Source organism: Triturus cristatus, chromosome 4_2 (assembly GCF_964204655.1).
Source record: "Triturus cristatus chromosome 4_2, aTriCri1.1, whole genome shotgun sequence".
Taxonomy (NCBI): Eukaryota; Metazoa; Chordata; class Amphibia; order Caudata; family Salamandridae; genus Triturus; species Triturus cristatus.
This window is the reverse complement of record NC_140586.1, coordinates 82075348-82093568: the sequence shown is the minus strand read 5'-3', so window position 1 is coordinate 82093568 and position 18221 is coordinate 82075348. Positions and strand designations below refer to the sequence as shown.

The window sequence follows — 18221 nt, the reverse complement described above, 5'->3', positions numbered from 1 at the left end:
TGAGATCCTAGTTCTCTTCCGGGGTTATCTTCACTTAAGTCGTAAACACTAAATAGTTCTGCCCACAAGCAGGATTCCTAAGGCCATTAAAAAAAATAATAACAAATAAGAAAAAGTTATTTACTTGTAACTACAGCTCTCCAGCACTGGTATTTTTAATAGTCACATGCGTGAATTATTCCTGCTAGGCATGATGTCTGCATGTATCCCCTGGTGCGTTTGTATCACTTGTGAATGCACAGTTTACAGGTGCAATTAGATCTTCAGTGGCAGCAAGTCAGCAATCTTTGAGACAAGCCTGCACTGATAACTTCACTCATAAAGAAAGACCTGTTGTAATGGATGCTGCAAGACGGTCTTTGAAGAACAAGATCTGTACGTTCAGAACCCACAGCTTCATTTGACAACGGATGCCTTCCTAAAAAGGTGGAACACTCATCTTCAGGAGCTGGCAACAAGTGCAATTTGAAACCAACAAGAGGAGTCTCTCCACATGAATGTATTAACATTAGGAGCAGGAAGATTGATTTTGAGAGCCTTCCTGCCACATGTTCAGAATCAAGAAGTATTTATAAGAACAGAGAGAATGACAGCTGTACATTATAGGATCTCAAATCATGTAATAAGAAGCACAACACCTGTTGGGTAATGCTAGTCTGGAACCTACTCCTGAGGCGGAAGCCGGGAGCGCTTGTCATTGTTTTAAATTTGTATTTTGGTATCTTGATATACCAGTTCTGTGTTCTCCATATCTTGCTCTGTACTCACCTACTCCCTGTCTCTCGGACCGCGCAGCCGATTAAGGCGCTGTCGCGGGGCCAGAGATTGGTTTGCCGCCATTGTTGGGGAATCCCTGGGCTGAGGACATGCCCACTACCGCTAGGCCACGCCCCCTCAGGCTCTATTTCAACGATGTGCCTGTCCCGGCCACGCAGCGGGCGCGCCGCCAGCGCGCCAAAGGCACGCTAAAGGCAAGCCCGTCTGCGCCCGTCCGCGCCTGGCCGGGCCCTGGGGGCCTGCACCCTGCCTGCTCCTTTATATATTCACCTACTCAACTGCTGGCCTGCCACGACGCCTGGCCCATCAGCCCTCTTACCCATGCCAAGATCAACTCTCTAGATATTGCACGACCTGTCCATATTGATCCTTCTAACCCCATACTTACGCCCCACGCCATGCTTTCATGCCCTACCTCTCTCTCTCTCTCTTCTAAATCATCGGTTTGCCCCCCTCATTTGGTCTCGATTTCCCTCCTTAATACCCGTTCTGCCGTCAAGCACCAATTGGAGCTTTTCGACTTTCTTAATACTTTCAGCCCTGAGATTCTGTGTCTAACTGAAACCTGGTATACTGCCGACTCCCTACCTGATGTTCTCACCTCTCTCCCAGACTCCTATTATATCCTCCGTGCTGATCGCCCTGAGGATAAGATGGGCGGTGGAGTGGCTATGATTGTGCGTTCTAACCTTCTATTTCAACCTCTTCCTCACCTCCCTGTTCCATCTGTCGACCTTTTGGTGGTACGTTCTACCAATCTCACGATCCCTCTTACTGTTGTATTGCTCTATCGTCCCCCTCAATCTATGTCTCACTTTATCTCAGCCATACAGGACCTTCTAGCCACCCTGGTCGTTAATAACTCCTCTCTTCTGTTATTAGGTGATTTTAATTTTTGGCCAGGGGACCCGTATGAAGACTTTATGTCTAAAGATTTTTCCGACACCCTCCATAGCATTAATTTCATCCCTCGTATTTTTGTTCCCACTCACATCCACGGTCACACTCTCGACCAAGTCTGGACTGTTAATCTACCCATCTCCACACCTAACATATCCCCTTGTGTCTGGTCTGATCATTTTTTGATCACTTTCTCCGCTTCTTTGGCAGAGGTCAACCTTCCCTCCTGCCCAAAAAACACCTATGCTGGTAACTGGAATAGAGTAGATATGGTCACCCTAGGTCTTTCTTTAGCCTCTTCGGCTCCTACCCTGACTGATCTTCCCCTAAATAAGCAGGTAGCCCTTATTAATCTTTGGCTCTCTGAAGCCTGCAATCAGATCGCTCCACTCAGACGTGTCGGAATTCGCCGCCCTCACGATGCCAATAGATGGTTTTCTAATACCCTTAAATCTCAGAAACTTGCACTCCGTCAGGCGGAGTGCCATTGGCGCCGCAAATATTGTCCCGATTCCAAGCTTCATTATCTGATCCTTCTGCAGGCGTACAAAAAGTCCATTCTCTTTGCCAAGCAGGAATATTTCTCTCAGAAAATTCATCTGGCAGTTAATAAACCTAAGGAGATTTTTACAATTGTGCACGAACTTTCTGCCTCTGATAGAGCTGCTTCTAGGCCCATTCTCTCCCAAACCCTGTGCAATGCTCTCAATGATTTCTTCATTGAGAAGATTGCCATCATAAAACAGAACATCCCCTTGGCACCCACCTTCTTTACCTGTCCCCCTCGACCCCCGCCATCCTCCTTCATTGACCAATTTCCCTTGATCTCTGAAGAGACCTTCCGCACTCTCCTGGGTAAAGTCACTTCGGGCTCCCCCGCCGATCTTTGCCCGGCATACATCTTAAGAGATATTTTCTCCCGTTGTCCGGCCCCTCCTATTACCCTTCTTAATACCTCCATCACTCTCGGTATTGTACCTGATTCGTTCAAATTTGCCACTGTTATTCCCATCCTCAAAAAGCCCGGTGCTGATTCTGCTGTTCCTTCAAACTTCAGACCCATCTCATTGTTGCCACTCTTAAGCAAAATTTTGGAGAGTCATATCACCACTTCACTCTCCAACCACATTGAAGTTCATCACCTCCTAGCAACTAATCAGGCTGGCTTTCGGCTGGCTCATTCTACGGAATCTGTTGTTCTCTCTGTAGTAGATGAGCTCAGGCGCAGCGCCGATACCAACTCCCCCCAGGCCCTAGTCCTCCTCGATCTCTGTGCCGCCTTTGACACGGTCGATCATACCATCCTTCTCGACCGTGTCGGGGGCGCCGGCCTGCGGGGTTCGGCTCTGGCCTGGCTCGCCTCCTTCTTAACCGGCCGCACTCAGGCTGTTCGCCTGGAGGGTTTTCTTGCTCCCATCAACTCCGTCATCTGCGGAGTACCCCAGGGCTCTTCACTATCTCCCCTTTTGTTTAATCTCTACATTCACCTCCTCATTGTTGCTTTACAGGATATGGAGGTCACGGCGTTTAATTACGCGGATGACCTCCAGCTCATTTTCAATCTTTCTCCCTCCCCTGATTCCATCTTTAAGGTGCACTCTACTCTTACGTTCATATTCAACTGGATGAATTTCAACCAATTGAAATTGAACCCCGATAAGACCGAGTTGGTCCTCTTCCTCGGTCCTTCCAACCCCTGGTCTTCTGCTTTCTGGCCCCCTATCCTTGGTTCCCCTCCATTACCCTCAGCCTCTGTGAAAACCCTGGGCATTAAAGTTAGTCAAGACCTCTCCATGCGCCCTCAGATTAGCTCTGTAGTCTCCTCGTGTTTCTTGGCCCTTAGAACCATTCGCAAAATCTCACGTTACTTCTCCGTTGAAGCTCTTAAACTCCTCATTTTAGCACTCATCTCGTCCCGCCTGGATTACGGCAATGCCCTTTACGTCGGCATTCCCACTTATGAATGTCGTCGTCTGCAGCTCATCCAGAACCAAGCGGCCCGCCTTATCTACAGGCTTCCTAAATCTAGTCACATTACTCCTGTATTACGGACTCTGCACTGGCTTCCCATCAGGGAACGCTCACTCTTCAAAATAGGCTGCTTGACTTTCATGTCCCTTACTGGTACTGCCCCTGCTTTTGTCAGATCTAAAATAATTGAATACAAAATGCCCACTCTTCGCAAGCAAATGATGGTGAGCGCAAATCCAGGGAAAGCTGTTTCCATTGCATGGTTTGGGATATTTGCCTACACTCTTCTGCCAATCCCAGTGATCACTAGGATCCTGTGCAAGGTCAAATGGGAATGCTGCTACCTCATTGTAGTGGCTCTGCTGTGAGCTAGACAGTTCTGGTAAACAAATCTGTGGGACCTATTGGTGGACAAACCTACCCATTTCAAGGTAGATTCCTATCTCCTTACGAAAGACCTTGCCAGTTGTTACATCACAACCCACCTCCATCCACTTAACTGACTGGCTTCTTCAGACATAGAATTTGTGTGACCCTTGACCCTGCTTAGGCAGGTCGCTCCCCACGCCGAAACAGCACTACCTGTTGTGCCCCAGCTGCAGCTCGCTGCCGCTGCTCTGACCACGAGTTCGAGGCCCTCCACCACCCGAAGGCTACCACCTGCATCTCATCCCTGGTGGCCAGTGGTAGGCCGTAGGTTTTTTACTTGTATCTGCACTGTGTTTTGTTTTTATTGTTTTCTGCTTGTTCTGTTTACTTGCACTGTATTTGGTAATTTGCTCTTGTGATCGTTTATTCTTTCCCCTTCTCCTCTGCCTTTTTTGCCTTCTGTTTCCCTTAGCCGTTCCCCCCTCACGTTTTCCCGTCGCTGTGTCCCCTGAGGCTCGCCCATTCCTCAGCTCCCCACTCCCAGCTGCTCCTCCCACCTCCCCTTCTTATGGCGGCTGCTGTGCGGCCGACGCGCCAAAGGCGCGCCAAAGGCGCGCCTAAGGCAAGCCCGTCTGCGCCCGTCCGCGCCTGGACCGCGCCCAGCGCCAGAAACCCTGGCCCCCGCGAACGCCACGACACCCGACTCTGCTACGACGCCAGCACCCTCCACGCACTCAACACCGGACGAGAACACGCCTGCTTCCAGGCTGCCCCAAAGTGCACCAAAGGACCCTTCTCCTGCCGGAACTGCAGCTTCACCAGCACCAGAGCCGCCAATACGCCAACCAGGACTGGACTCAACCACCTCCGCTGCATACTCCTGAACACCTGCTCCGTACGCAAACACGCCGTCGAACTCTGGGACCTGCTCGACACGTCCTCCCCGGACGTCGCCTTCCTGACAGAGACTGGCTGAACGACTCCTCGGCACCCGACATCGCCATAGCCATCCCGGACGGCAACAAGATCACCTGCAGAGACCGCATCAATGAAGTTGGAGGAGGAATCGCTATTGTCCACAAGTCCACCCTCAAGGTTTCCACCAATTCTGACGACACACTCAGCACCGCCGAACACCTGCACTTCCAGATCCACACCGACCTCAACACCACCCTCAGAGGAACCCTCGTCTACAGACCCCCAGGACCCCGAGCACAGTTCAGGGACCTGAACTTCCACCTCGAGAACAACAACGACACCAACTCCACCACCCTGATCGACAACCTAGCCAACCTCGGACTCGAACAACTCATCACAACACCCACCCACTCCGCCGGCCACACGCTCGACCCCATGTTCTCCGCAAGCCCCCATGTCCCCTTCAACCACACCACCGAACTCCACTGGACCGACCATCGCTGCATCCACTTCACCTTCCGGAAACCCAACACGCACCACCGCACTCAACAGATGCCTCACCGCTGCTAGAGCAAAGTCACCGAAGACCAGCTAACCACCACCCTCGCCCAGAGCCCACCCGCCGACCCCGACGCCCGCAACCTCAGACAGTGGATCGACGACTGCGCCAACACCCTCGCCCCGCTCAAGACTCCCTCCAACAGTCACACCAGCAAGAGAGCCAGCTGATTCACTGACGACCTCCAGGCCTCCAAGCAAACCTGCCGAAAGCTGGAGAAGAACTGGCTCCGTGAACGAACACCCGACAGCTACGCAGCCCACAAGAACGCCACCCGGAGACACCATCACCTCATCAGATCAGCCAAAAGAGCCTCCTTCAAAGACCACCTAGACAACAATGCACACAACAGCAAAGAGCTCTTCAACATCGTGAAGGAACTCACCAACCCCAGCTCCAACACCAATGACATCCCACCTTCGCAAGACCTGTACGACTCACTGGCCACCTTCTTCCATCTCAAGATCGCAGACATCCACGACAGCTTCAACGTCACGACTGCCCCGACAACCATTGAGACCTCCGCCCCCACGACCACCATCCGCACCAACCGCCTGCTCTCCTGGACCAACATCAACGACGACGACACCATCAAGATCATGAACACCATCCACTCCGGATCTCCATCAGACCCTTGCCCACACCACATCTTCAACAAAGCCAGCACTGCCATCGCACCCCATGTCCGGAAAGCCATCAACATCTCCTTCGAGACAACAACCTTCCCGGAGAGCTGGAAACGCCGAGATTAACACCTTACTCAAGAAACCCAAGGCAGACCCCAAGGACCTCAAGAACTTCCGGCCCATCTCCCTGCTCCCATTCCCGGCAAAGGTCATCGAGAAGACCGTCAACAAACAACCTACTACCTCGAGGAGAACAGCATCCTGGACCCGTCCCAGTCCGGGTTCCGCTGCAACCACAGCACCGAAACTGCCTTCATCGCCGCCACCGATGACATCGGGACCCTGCTAGACAACGGAGAAACCGCGGCCCTCATCCTCCTGGACCTGTCAGCCGCCTTCGACACGGTCTGCTACCGCACACTATGCACACGCCTCCACGACGCCAAGATCAAAGAGAAGGCCCTGGACTGGACCACCTCCTTCCTCTCCGGCAGAACACAGAGCGTCCGCCTCCCCCCCTTCCGCTCCAAAGCCACCGAGATCATCTGCGGCATCCCCCAGGGCTCGTCCCTCAGCCCAACGCTGTTCAACATCTACTTGGCACCGCTCGCCCACGTCGCCTGACTGCACGACCTCAACATCATCTCCTACGCCGATGACACCCAGCTGATCCTCTCCCTCACTAAGATCCCTCACACCACCAAAACCAACCTCCACGAAGGAATGAAGGCCGTCGCCGAATGGATGAGGAACAGCCGACTGAAGCTTAACTCGGACAAGACGGAGGTCCTCATCCTCGGATCCACCCCTTGGGCCAGGAACGACTCCTGGTGGCCGACCGCACTGAGAACAGCTCCAACACCCACCGACCACGCACGCAACCTAGGGGTCATCCTCGACTCCACCCTCTCCATGACTAAGCAGGTCAACGCCGTCTCTTCCTCCTGCTTCAACACCCTCCGCATGCTCCGCAAGATGTACAAGTGGATCCCCACCGAAACGAGAAGAACGGTCACCCAGGCCCTCGTCAGCAGGAGGTTGGACTATGGAAACGCCCTCTACGCAGGAGCCTCGGCCAAACTCCTGAAACGGCTTCAACTCATCCAGAACGCATCTGCACGCCTGATCCTCGACATCCCTCGCCGCAGCCACATCACACCCCTCCTGAGAGACCTGCACTGGCTCCCCGTCAACAAGAGGATAACCTTCAAGCTCCTCACCCATGCACACAAGGCACTCCACAACACCGGACCAGCATACCTCAACAGACGACTCAGCTTCTACACCCCCACACGCCAGCTCTGCTCCGCCAACTTCGCCCTCGCCACAGTCCTCTGCATCCGAAGAGTGACCTCCGGTGGCAGATCGTTCTCCCACCTCGCCGCCAAGATCTGGAACACCCTCCCCATCCACCTACGGCAGACCCAAGACCTGCTGACCTTCAGAAGACTCCTCAAGTCATTGCTTTTCGAGCAGTAGCAGCTTTCCCCACCCTCCAGCGCCTTGAGACCCTCACAGGTAAGTAGTGCTCTTTACAAATGCTATGATTGATTGATTGAATATACCTCCATAATGACTTAATATATTGCTAGCTGCAAGGAATGATTCTATGAATAAAACACATTCACTGAAGTGGAAAAGATTCTGCATCTGGGCAGACACACACAAATTGAGTCCACTCCACAAGAGTACAGTGGTTTCCTTGCCATTTCTACTCCAACTAACTTAATGAGGATTTTTTCTTTTTACAATTTAATAGTAGTTAATTTGGCAGCCTTATCCAGTATCTTACTAATATTATCGAAACAGGCTGTCTTTACTTCAAGAATAGTAAAGAGATATATGAAGAGGTTAGTCAGACTTTTCCTTGCACTAATCAAACAATTCCTGGGAGCAGAGCACTGAATAGGGTCCTCTAATGAGAAGTTTTTTCGAAGCGCTATACAAATCTTCAAGTCAGATGCTTTCATGGAAGACTGCTTTACAGCTGAAATAACCTCTGCAGACATTCTCTAAAGACAAGGTTACCTTACCCACCAATCTGTGTTTCATTCCAAAAGTTCCTTCGAAATTCTAACAAAAAGAAAAGATTAATTTGCCAACATTTTTCGCTCAACCTTCGACGATAGAGGAAAGTGCACTGCATACTTTAGACATTAAACAATGTTTAAAATTCTACATAGATGAAACCATTCAACTCCATAAGTCCAGCTACTTGTTGTAAAATTTTGCAACAGTTTGTAAGTTGGACCAACTTTCTGAATCATTTTGCAACAAGACTAACAGTGCTCCTATTTAAAAACAGGTCATCTCACACTGGATTTTTTCCTGCATCACTTTCTGTCATTCCAAGGATGGTCACCTTCAATTACAAAAGGTGGAAACTCACTTGATGAGAGTCATGGCTGCCACTATGGCTTTCTTTGCTGGTGCCACTTACATACATAAATAAACCTACAACATGGGGATTTATGCACACATTTAAGAAGCACTACTTCTTGAACAGCCAGTCTTGATCAGATACAGCGGTAGGACAGGCGGTGCTATGGAGTCTATTTCATTAAGTTAATACTCATTTGTGCCTATTCCTTATTTTTGATAAAATGCACTGCTTTTTGTAATCTGCAGGTTTCTGAAAATCTACTCACCCACTCGCTGTGGTGAGTCAGATTTTATCAGGGCGAGCTATTTTTAGCATCTACTGGTCGGGTTTGGGGAGTGAACTTAAGTTAGAAGAAACTATTGTTCTGTTCATTCAGAAAGTGAATGAGCAATAAAGATGCCTTTAAATCTTGTTTTTATTTTGACACATTTGCTGTCTGTTCAAGGACAGAGTCAAATGTAATTTTGTCTTTTTCCTAATTTGTTTCTTGTCTTATCCTGGAAAATGGTGTTTACTTCTCTTTCTCTTATTACAATTAGAGGTTTTTATCAAGTGAGCTGTCGGACAATCATTGTGAAACAAAAGGCTGTAAGATGTCAGTTTTTTTTCCTAACAGACAACATTTAAACAGCTTGCAAAAGAATAGTACAAGAATTTCAAAATATATCAGGCATTACGAAGGAACATTTTTTTGTAATTCAGAAGTGTAATGCAAACAAAGATTTAAATAGGAGCAAAACAAATCTGAACACTTTGCTTGGTGATGTGCAAATGACACATTTCTGCAGAAACTCAATTTACAAACTTTATACACTATATCATTTTATCAGTAAAACCAGCTGTCAGTGGGAAATGTTGTGGCCATTTCACTGAAAAATCTACTGATTGCAAATAAGTGTGCCACCACTTCATGCTTCAAGTATGTGATAGTTTTTAAACATGATTTTAGAAACATTCCTGCCCCCCCCCCCGCCCTGATGACAATGCAGTTAATGAACTAAGAGGGAAGTCAGCGGTCAAGTGTATCCTATATGTGGCTAGATTTGTATTACATATGGAGCAAAAGTTTAATAAATTAAATCAAACAAAAGTGTTTTTTTGCACAGCAGACATGCTGAACTCACATATTTTAAGGTGCTTTCATATGTGATAAAGAAGAAATTGACCTCAGTGAATAAAAATATTTGCCCAGGATCACATAATATGAGACCAGTTTATGGGTTAAGTTAAAATCTTAACACTTTTCTGATATCCATCATATTAAGAACCTTTTTTTCCACCACATAATTTTATTGTTGACAGCCGAGACAGTCCTGGTACAGCCAGGATTACCGATAATACACAATAATTGACAGTAATGCTGATATCAACATTTTCAATATTGAGATAACACACTTTAGAAATGAGGGGTATCTGAACGAAAAACTTGATAACAAAGAGTAGTGCCATGTCCAAAATATAGAGTCTGAAACATGTAGCCCCAGCCACCCAATTTGAAAAGAAACATAATCATAGTCCAGGCTGCCCCACAAGCTTGTCATCCTGGCAGCTCCCCGATACCAGAAACTGGAGGGACAGGCTCCAGATAAAGCCCCCGATAATCTGCCCACCTCCTCCATATTTTGAGATGTTTCTGAGGGCACTCCCTCGCCTTGTAAACAGGTATCTCCAGACCCATAGAGAAATCTAGGCCCTTCTTCCATACTACAACCGATGGTGGGGACACATCCTTCCAAGCCCTGGCAATATCGCGCTTAGCTAGGTTTAGGCCAAAGAACAACAAGTGGTGCTTTTACCTACTGCCCCCTATTCCTCTGTAATATGCAGAATGACCAGGTGGGCGAAAGCGGAAAATCTCATCCCAGTACTTCCGAAAGGCATGTGATCACCCCCCGCCAAAACCTCAACAGCTCTGTGCACTGCCACACCGTGTGTATGAAAGTGCCCACTGCAGCCCCACATCGTAGACAGTGGGGGGAAGCCCACCAGAGCCTATGTCTAGTGAAGAAGACCCAATGGAGGTATTTAAACTGAATAAGTCTGAAATGTGCCACAATAGCCAGACTGCGTGGGGACTCCAACGCCTCCACCCAATCGTCATCATCCATGGGGCCCAAATCCAGCTGCCACGCGTCTCGTGTTTTATTCAGTGTAGTGGGGCCATTGTTCACAAGCGTGCGGTATATCTTAGTTATCTTATGGTCGCCCAATTCCCCCATAAAGACATTGGCCTCAATGGGTTTAAAGTCAGGTATGTCTTCTTGATGGGCTATGTAGGGGTAGAAGGCATGTCGGAATTGGAGGTACCTATAAAATTGCGAACGGGGCATGGCATATTCTGTTTGGAGTTCCTGGAAGGACTTTAAGTTCCGACCATGCAAGAGCACCCCAACCCTGTTGATCCTAATGGCCTCCCAACCCCAGGACACGGACAGCAGTGACCACTGTGGCAATAGGCCGGTATGCCATAGGGTAGTTTCCTTTGTCAATCTACCCTACCATCCCATACCACACAGCGCCCGCCTCCAAGTCAGAAACACTGTCCTGGTCGCAGGCGGTTACATTCTAAGTGTTGGGCCAGAGTATAGGATCATATGTAGTGGCATGGTGTCCATCAGCCAATTTTCAACCGTGTATGCTTGGTCTCGTCGGTCTCCTTACCACCAGTTGTTAAGAATAAGGAGATGTGAGGCGGCATGGTGTGCCTGGATATCAGGGGTCGCCATACCCCCGCAATACTTAGACTGGAAGCAGGTCCTTAAAGCCACCACCCCCAGAGAAAGCGGGTAAGTATTGCATTCATTTGTCGGAACCAGGTGGGCAGTATCCGGTATGGGTGGGTCTGAAGCTGATACAAAAGACGGGGTAAAGAGACCATCTTAAATACGGCAGATCTACCAAACAGAGATAATGGTAAGTGCGACCATGAGCGTACCTGTTCCCTAGTCTCTGTCCATAGTGGGGCTAGATTTCTGTCCCATGAAGTGGACTGGGAAGCTGACAGAAACACCCCAAGATATTTAAACCCATCAGGGACCACCGTCACCTCCTGTGTCCATCCGGCCAGTTGCCCCCCCCCCCCCCCCACGCAAGGGCCAGAGGAAGGATTTACCCTTATTCATATATAGAAGCTGGAGGTCTCGCCAAAGTTTTGCATTATCCTTAGCAGTCGTGGGCCAGTTCTGTTGGGCTGCATGTCAAAGAAAAGCACAGAGCGCTATGCGGTCTGAAACCTCTCGTGACCACTCGATGCCACGGACCTGAGCATCAATCCTTACCCAAGGTGCCAGCTGCTCCATGGCTAGTGCGAAGAGGTAGGGGGACAAGGGGCACCCCTGTCGGGTTCCCCGCCCGACAGAAAAAGTTTGTGAGATGGAATCGGTCACCCGGACTAAGGCAGTAATGTTGGTATATAAAAGATGAATAAATGTAAGGAGGCGAGGGCCAATGTTCAGGCGAGTCAGCAATGCAAAGAGGTCGGTCCAGCTGAGTGAGTCGAAAGCTTTGTCAGTGTCCGCAAGGATAAGTGCTGCCGGTCCATCCAGGCGGTCCATGGCCACGATGGCATTATGCATACAGCAAATATTATGCCATGTGGCACGACTGGCTTGAAGCCGACCTGGTCAGGATGGATCAACTCTGTAGTATACGAGATGAGACAGTTGGCAATTACCTTAGCTAGGAGTTTGGCCTCGACATTGAGAAGGGAGATTGGGCGGTATGAGGAGTGAAGTTCAGGTGGTCGGCCCAGCTTTAAGAAAACGGCTATCTCTGTGTGTCTCCCGTCATGTGGGAGGCAACCTCTGTCTACTGCGGCATTGAGGGCACCCAGATATGGAGCTATCACTTGAGATTGGTACTTTTTGTGGAACTCGCATGGGAAGCTGTTGGCCGGGTGCTTTACCCGATTGCATATCTATCCAGACATTTTGTATCTCCTCGACTGTCAGTGGATCGTCGAGGGCCTTGCGCACCGAGTTAGACAAGGTCTGCAGAGGCAGGTCCGCGAGTAACCGATGGACAACATTTGCCGGTAGAGTATCCCGGGGGGCATAAAGATCTGTGAATTATTTGCCAAAGCTTGCCGCAGTTTGCGATGGGTCTGTGAGTATCCCCCCGTCTGGGCCACGTATACCTGGAACAGTCTGTGGGCATGGAATCTGTTGACAGAGGGTATGGAGTAGGGCGCTAGACTTATCGCCCCATTGATGAATCCGACTACGAGTAGCGAGCCAATACATTTTAGCTTCATCCAGCAATTCACTGGCATGTGTTTGTTGAGTACTAAGCAGTTGTCGGCGTGCCGCGCTCCCATCTTCCTCCCTGCTTCTGCGCTCTAAGTCAACCAACGGGCCTCAGTGTGTAACAGCTTCTCACGGGGTTGTTCACGTCCTGAAGCGCAGAAAGCAATATCCACCCCCCTGAGTGTAGGTTTCATAGCCTCCCATAGGGTTGCGGGGGATTCGTCTGAACCCGCATTGTAGGAAAGATAATCTGTGATGGCCGTGTGCATGTGCAGCCTATACTGCTCATCCTGCAACAGCCATGGCGAAAGCCGCCAGCGAAACAGGGAGCGCCGGGGGTCAAGACTCAGCTGTAGCGACACGGGAGAATGATCGGATAGGCCCCTGGGCAGGATTTCAGCATACAATATTCTGTGGGTGTGGGGTGCAGATATAAATATGTAATCCAGGCGGGAGAAGGACTCCTGCACTCCTGAAAAATGTGTATTTGTGTTCTGCAGGGTGTAGCATCCTCCAGGTGTCAACCCATCTCCAGAGTCAATTACAGCAGTCTCGACTCTCGCATATCAATCAGTCGCCCCGAGCTGCACCATCTGTCTCCTATAGAGCATAGTACATCATTCTAGTCTCCCCCGGCTATCGTCAGGCCAGGTGGGATCCCCGTCCAAGCGCTCCACAAGGGTCCAGGCAAGGGGGGGAGGGGCGTAGACACAGCAAAGGATGAAGGGTTCACCATACAGGACACCAGAATCTACGATGTATCTGCCCTGGAGATCAGACCATGTCTTATTGTGAACATATGGAACGCTGTGGTGGATAAGGATCGCTACACAGCGGGAGCCTCTACTGAACCCAGAGAGGAAGGTTTGGGCATATCTGAATTGTGCCAAGCATGGTGTCTTAGTACCCATTAGATGAGTTTCTTGTAAAAGCAGTACTTCCGCCTTGTAACGTTTATTTTGTCGTAGTATGGCCCCACATTTGATCTTATCGAGAGGGCCGCGGACATTCCAGCTAATGACCGGAATCTGTCATGGTTGATGGCATGTATGATATATGGATAGGTACAGATACATGGGTGACCTGGTCTACCTGGAACTATGTATGTAGTAAATGGTGGTGGCACTAAAAACAAACAAGAACTCCCAATAACCACCCAGCCCTCAAACTATGTATGTAGTAAATGGTGGTGGCAATAAAAACAAACAAGAACTCCCAATAACCCCCCAGCCCTCCCTCCCTTCACAATACCTCATGAACATTGAAGTACCTATTGCGGCATGATGAGTATCCCACTCCCAACGGGGGTAGAATCAGCACTCAGCCAATGGATCCCCGATGAACGTCCCTTGCACATGAAAGCGTCCAAACAATGAGGGAATATATGTACAGCAATAGCCCCAGTGTTTTTGCCGTCTAGATTGGTAAGTATCTATGCAAATCTTTGCGGGATAGCAGTTAGGGTGCTGCTGGCTCCTGCTGGTCATCTGTCAATGCGCCTTCTGGATTTGCTGCGGGGTTTGGATCTTTTCTTGGAACGCGATCGGCGGCGTTGCTTATCCATGGTCCTGGGGAATTCACGACTGAGCCCCTCAGATGAGGAGTCTGAGTATGGGGCTTAAGCTTCACAACTTCATCCGTCCAGTGAAACACCTCCTCCAGTATTTAAAAAAGGTGTGTCCGTGATTGGTAGGATACCCTCAATCAGGCCGGATACAACAGGGAGTACTGGATCTTTAGGCCTCAGAGGCGGGCCTTGGCCTCCACAAAGGACTGTCGGCGCTGCTGCACCAGTTTAGTGTAATCCAGGAAAATCATAATGTGATGGGAGGTGTGAGTGAGGGTTACCTTTAGCCTGGCCTGTTGTAGCATAGCATCTCTATCCTTATAATTGAGGAGTCTAGCTATAATTGGCTTGGGGCGGGCACCAGGTGGTGGTTTCTGCAATAGCACCTGGTGTGCACGTTCAATTTTAAAGCATGGAGACAATGTATTGGGTGGAAGCCAGTCTGTGAGCCATTTGGTGAGGAAGTCCTCCGCACTACTACCTTCGCAACCCTTGGGGAATCGCACAAAATGGAGGTTGTTCCTGCGAGCACGTCCCTCTGCATCTTCTATGCACGTTGCTAGGCCCTTCGTGAGTGTCTCCAGGGTAGCTACTTTTGTTTGTAGAGTATTCACCGTGTCTTCCACTGTTGAGATCCGAGACTCCGACTCAGTAATGCGTTGCACCACGTTTCTAAGATCCTGCCGGAGCAGCATAACATCCAAGCCCACAGCACCGATCTTGGCCTCAAGCATTTCTCGGGAATGTGTGATCGCTGCAAGCAGTGCAGCATTGTCGGGCATAATTGCTGCCTAGTCGCCCTGAGCAGGTGACAGAGCCACAGTGCCAGTATATTTATCCATCGTAATTTGCTTTGAGTTTGGGCTGGGCAGTTTATTTTTGGCCATTCTATATGAGTGTTAAGGAGAATGTCTTACAGGTGCGAATCCAAGCATCCTCCAGTACCCCACTTTTACGCGGGTTGATATCTCCGGCCTAATAGTCCAACAGAGTGGCCGGGGACAGCAGCTGGGAGAGGGTACTGCACCCACAAGCTGCACTGAGACCTAGTCCAACCGCTTCTGTGAGCCGGGCACCCTCACTGCCCCCCTAGCGGGAACCGTCACACATCCTCATGCCTTCACTGCCCCAGCAAGTGGATCAAGAAGAAAACAGTTGTAGGTTATCACAGGATAGCTTTGGGAAGGTTCAGAGGCCCAGGTTTCATCTTCCACAAGGGATGCCCATCGCAGTGTGTGATGCTGCAAAGAGGGAGCTGGGGGGAACGGTACACCTCTTCCTCGGCCCTCGATCGGCTGATGACCAGGCCACACCGATCCACGTGAGTCTAGTTCAGGTCTCCCCCGTTGGGGTCACAGTCCTGCAGGCCTACACCAGAGTCGCAGGCAGGGCTCCTCAGAACCCCCCAGACCACGCAGGACACAGGGCGGGAGTGCCGCAGCCCGACATGGCGGCGAGGCCTCAAGGGTGTACAGCATTCAGGGCTGTCGCATCCGTGGGCGCAACTACAGTGATGCAGCGGACGGGAAGGACCACCTCTCTCGCCCATCGCAATGCGGGCTCCAGGGCGGCCCGACTCTAACCGCGCCGCGGCTTAGGAACCTTTTATGATGTAAAGTTAATTAGAGAATAAACAGATTAACATTCAAGTCTGAAATTCACTTGGGAAGGAAGCCTGGATGAGTTCTCATAACCGTTCTTTTCTCATGAAAAACCGTATATGGTTTTTGAGAGCAAAAATGTTTGCATTTTGCTAACACTACATGCTGAAGTGATCACCACAATAAGGGTAGCTTTCAAGGTAAGATGCTGTAATTAAGCTTAATGGATAGTTCGAAAATAGGTGGTACTTAAGCCATGAGAGTACTGTATGGTATCTCTCTGCAATCCTGATTGGAGGAAATATTTTTTGATTAAAAAAAAAATAATAATAAATTATTAGTTACAAAGGCCTGAAGAGAGATTATGGAGGAAGTTTCTAAACACTCCGCTGCAGATGCATCTCGTTTTAAAAGTCTACCGGCCTGACTTTGTCTACAATTGAAACTCTTTTCTACTCACCAGATGTCACCCTAGTGGATGGATGTCTATGCAGTCTTGAGGCAGCGTTCGATAACCATATTACATGACCTGACAAGTCAGGTTGCCAATTGCAGCAGTGGTGTCTATTTGAAGTGATACTCTAACTTAGCAAAAAAAAAGAGATACTGTTTTTTTTAGTTAATTTGACCATTGGTAACAACTCAGAGTGCAGTCTATGTTTTTAGGCTAAGCTGTGCAATTATCAAAGTGGGCCAACCATATGGCATAGACAATCTAAGAATGGGGGTAAGCCATCGGATCCATAGCAGACTTTCAGATAATCACTCTCTATGTAAGTGTTTTCCACTTAGGTTTCTTGTATGCATGAGCAAAGGGAGGATTTTCAGTCCAATAGGAAAATATAGGCCATGTTCAGGTCATTTTTAATAATTTGCTACTGCACTACGAATAGTGGTATAGCTGCAGTCTTACATTGCAATATAGAAGTACTGGCCCTGGGTTTATGTAAATATATCTGGTTTTATAAAACATTTATCTTGTTGCAAAAACTCTCAACATAACTTAACATGATGTGGACATCCTGATGGTCTTCCACAGACTGAGCACTCCTAGACCTACTGTTGATGCCCCTGCTTCACAATATAGATTGCTAGTTTGCTGAATGTCTGTGATCATGATGCCAAAATCTGAGAGGGGGGGACAAGGAGCTGTTAGAAAAAGGTCCTTAACCAATGCTCCTAAAGGTAATGCATAAACACTATTGATGGTGTCAGTTCCTAAACAAGGGAAAAGAAGGAATACAGCAATCTTATTAGCTGTTGTCGGTGTAAGGTGTCTCCAAAGTAGGTTTGAGTGTGCAGAGAGGAGAGAAGGTACTCCTATATGTAAATCGTTGTGCCCTCACGCACCCTTGCGAGTGTCTAGCATCATCTTTGGGCAATGCTCCTCGTGAGGGTGGCGCTGCAGTCTCTCACGGGCCCTACTTGAGTGCTCTCTGGCGGAGATCTTCTAGGAGTTGCCGTATTTGTGCATGTTGGTGTGTGGGTCCGGAGGTGATAGTGGGTGACAATTAAAAAAAACCAGTGGGTACCCTGATCAGTTTATTCGGAGACACCTTACACCGACAACAGCTAATAAGATTGCTGTATTCCTTCTTTAGGAACTGATACCATCAATAGTGTTTATGTGATCATGATGCCCCTTTAGAAATCTCTCTCATTGGCTGACAAAGCTGAAGTTAAAGTGGCACCTATCTGACTGTAACTTAAATTACGAGTTTTTGCCAGGAATCATTGAAGCTTGTGCATTCATTCTGAGAGCACAACACTTGATAACAAGTTGGGGATGGTGAGTTTACAGCATTCAGATTTGTTATGGAAATGGATGTTTTCTACTGCAAAACTAATTTAAAGAAAACCTATAAACCTATATAATTGAATATCAGACAGGTGGAATGAATACGTCTCAATTTTTTACACTTAATAGACTTTGTCATTAAAGAATTAACTAAAAACATGGTGTGTTCTTTTATACAGAGGCCCCATCTATAACTCCTGCAAAAGCCACTAAAGGTATGGATCTTCTGTTTTCATTGTCTTTGTTTAAGAAGTTGATAAATAGCATATATTCAGCCATATTTTAATGGCCACATTTGTGTGTAACTGTGATGCTGGTTGCTTAGACCTCAAGGGAGGTGGGGATTGAGTTGATCACCTTGAGCCGTGTCTCTTAAAACAGAACCGTTAACGTTAATTGCTTCAAACAGATGTGTTTAGTGGTGTAGCAATGACACTTCTCACCTGCGTTCTTCTTAATATAGAATAATTTAACATACAATGTGGAAGGTAATCTCTAAGGAAAGGGG

At 48.7% G+C, this 18221-nt stretch overlaps 1 protein-coding gene across 5 annotated transcripts in view; it reads left to right on the top strand.

The window, feature by feature from the left end:
* The window catches only part of GCDH (glutaryl-CoA dehydrogenase), a 220253-nt gene that overhangs the window by 60560 nt on the left and 141472 nt on the right, over positions 1-18221 (top strand). For 3 of the 5 annotated variants that reach the window (XM_085600630.1, XM_085600631.1, XM_085600634.1), the window contains one exon: positions 17893-17928. The exons of the other annotated variants lie outside the window; for them this stretch is intronic. In XM_085600630.1, coding sequence (XP_085456756.1) covers positions 17893-17928 — 36 coding nt within the window. The remainder of the gene's footprint in view (positions 1-17892; positions 17929-18221) is intronic. 5 annotated transcript variants of the gene reach the window in all.